Source organism: Aplysia californica, unplaced genomic scaffold (genome assembly GCF_000002075.1).
Source record: "Aplysia californica isolate F4 #8 unplaced genomic scaffold, AplCal3.0 scaffold00604, whole genome shotgun sequence".
In the NCBI taxonomy this organism is placed as follows: Eukaryota; Metazoa; Mollusca; class Gastropoda; order Aplysiida; family Aplysiidae; genus Aplysia; species Aplysia californica.
In genome coordinates, this window is record NW_004797874.1 from 223241 (window position 1) to 225508 (window position 2268).

Genomic DNA, 2268 nt, shown 5'->3' on the forward strand with positions numbered 1-2268 from the left:
CCAGTCATGCATCGTCTGACGTATGTCTTCATTGTGCTTGATTATTAAAAGTCTACGTCAAGTCACAAAAAGTGTTGACATTTATTTAAAGATGATGGTATTTCAACTCTTCTTGTTCTTTTTCTCGTTTTTCCCTGACTGAACGTACGATTTCAGGTTTGTCAGGGCACAGCTTCCCTTCTGGTTTTGCTTTCCCAGCGAGCTCATCAGCCCGCTCATCATTTCCCTTGACTCCAGCATGGCCCGGGATGAAGATCCACGTGATCTTTTTCAGTGTTGTCTTCTTCAGGAGCTCTGTACGTTCAGCTCTAAGGTTCCCACTTTCAATCTTCATCAGAGTGCTCAGAGAGTCTGTGACAAAGATCACATGTGCTTGTCGAGTTGTTGTGATCCATTTGAGAGCCTGAGTGATTTCCTCTATCTCCATTCTCATGCTAGATGTTGTCATCGTATGCTTTCTGCTGTTCCTGCACCAATCTGCCACTCACTCTTGCTGAGAAGCCCCATCCAGTTTTTCCCCTCGTTTAACAGATCCATCCGTGTATACAACCACATCTCCGTGCCGAGAGTTTTCTTCAATCAGTTGCCGTATTTCAGCATCTGTCGCCACCAGCGGCCACTCTCTACATTCTCTGTTCAGTGTAATCACTACCTTCCCAAAATTTCCCTGCTGTCTCTCACTCATCTTTATCCATTCTTCACCCCGCTTTATATCTTCCAGAGGGTAGACTTCCTCGCGGTGTTTTCAGCCTCAGCCACCCAAGAAGCTCCTCGTTTTAAGCGATTTCCCTTGAAAGTTGATTGCTCCAATGGCTTCGTGAAGTGGGTGTTGCTTATCAGCTGCCACCCTCATGTACGCCCTGACCTGAGCCACTGTGTGTCTGTTTTCCACTGACATAAGGCCAAATACATGCTTTATACAGATAATTGTTACCTCTATCAGTATATTGCTATATATACGTCATCACATTCACAGAGAGTTGAAAACTTGAAAATTAATGGCAACTTTTTTTGGCAAATTTTGCCACTTTTTGTGGCAACTTTCGAGCAAAAAGATGGCAACAAACGCAGATGCTAGGTAATCATGATAAATGATATCATGTAATGTTTGAACAAGCAGAATTTGACAGCTACTAAAATACTTCCAGGTGCTGGTGCTTTTGCTGACAATGATGTTGGGGCAGTCTCGTCAACAGGTCACGGAGAATCCATCATGAAAGTTTGTCTCACTAGACGGATTGCAGAACTCATGGAGAGAGGTCGGTAAAGAGCTAATTAAACTGTAACAATAACAAGGGGAAGTTCGCATTCCTGGAACCCTCAGAAAACCCATTTTAGCGGTGTATTAAATTTTAATTTGGGCGTACGTAGGTCTGTGTAATTTCTAAAAGTAAAAGTGCTATAAGGTACCCAATAACCAATACTATCCGCGTCGTTTTATGCAAGAAAAATTATGAAATTAAGCAGACTGAGCCCAAAAATGTGAAATTATGCTATTCTGTTAATTTTAACAAAGAATATTAGAATGATAAAGGAAAATAATCAGAAATTATGCAACGAATGACCAAATTTTGCGAAATTATGCGGGGTGCATAAAACCACCTGGACAGCCATTAGCAAAGATAAACTGCTGTGCATAATTTATTTAGACAAAGTAAAAGTTACTATATTGTAACCGAAGTTCAATCAATACACTTTATTTATCAAATGTAAACATGCAATTTTTGCATCCAAGTGGCACTGCATGTTTTTGTTATATATATGGAATGCCGACATTTATTTGAAATAAACCCTTTTTTGAGTAGCAGCAGACTTCTCGCCATGCACACTGTACTATCAAACGCACAATAATTCTGTGCATCCTCTGGGAATGCAGTTGAGAGTAATTGTAACATTTTCTGAAACGATTGTGTGTACAAATTGTGTGTAGCCTACATCAGTACATCATGTACCGGTATAGATAGAAGTACCAGTGAGAGCCATAAGAAGCCTTTTAGTTTTAGTAGAGGTTTTACGGCGCTCGCAATTGCATAAGGTCATATGAGCGCCTGAAGATTAGAGCTGTTACAAGAGAGTGATAAACATAAAAAAACAAGAAGGGGAGATAAGGACGATAGATGTTTGATAGGAAATCAGAAGCTTAAAAGATCATCAAACACTAAAACATGTTAAGCACCTACATCATGTATAAGTTGTACCGTACATGAACAAATAACAAATAGATCTAGTACTCTTATGTACATGACGTGTATAACTCCCTACCCCCCC

General features: G+C 40.2%; 1 protein-coding gene across 1 annotated transcript in view; it reads left to right on the forward strand.

Annotated features, from left to right (window-relative positions):
* The window catches only part of LOC101845268 (isoaspartyl peptidase/L-asparaginase), a gene marked incomplete at its 5' end in the record, with an annotated part of 17077 nt that overhangs the window by 13463 nt on the left and 1346 nt on the right, over positions 1–2268 (forward strand). The window contains 1 exon segment of the mRNA XM_013087564.2: positions 1149–1259. Coding sequence (XP_012943018.1) covers positions 1149–1259 — 111 coding nt within the window.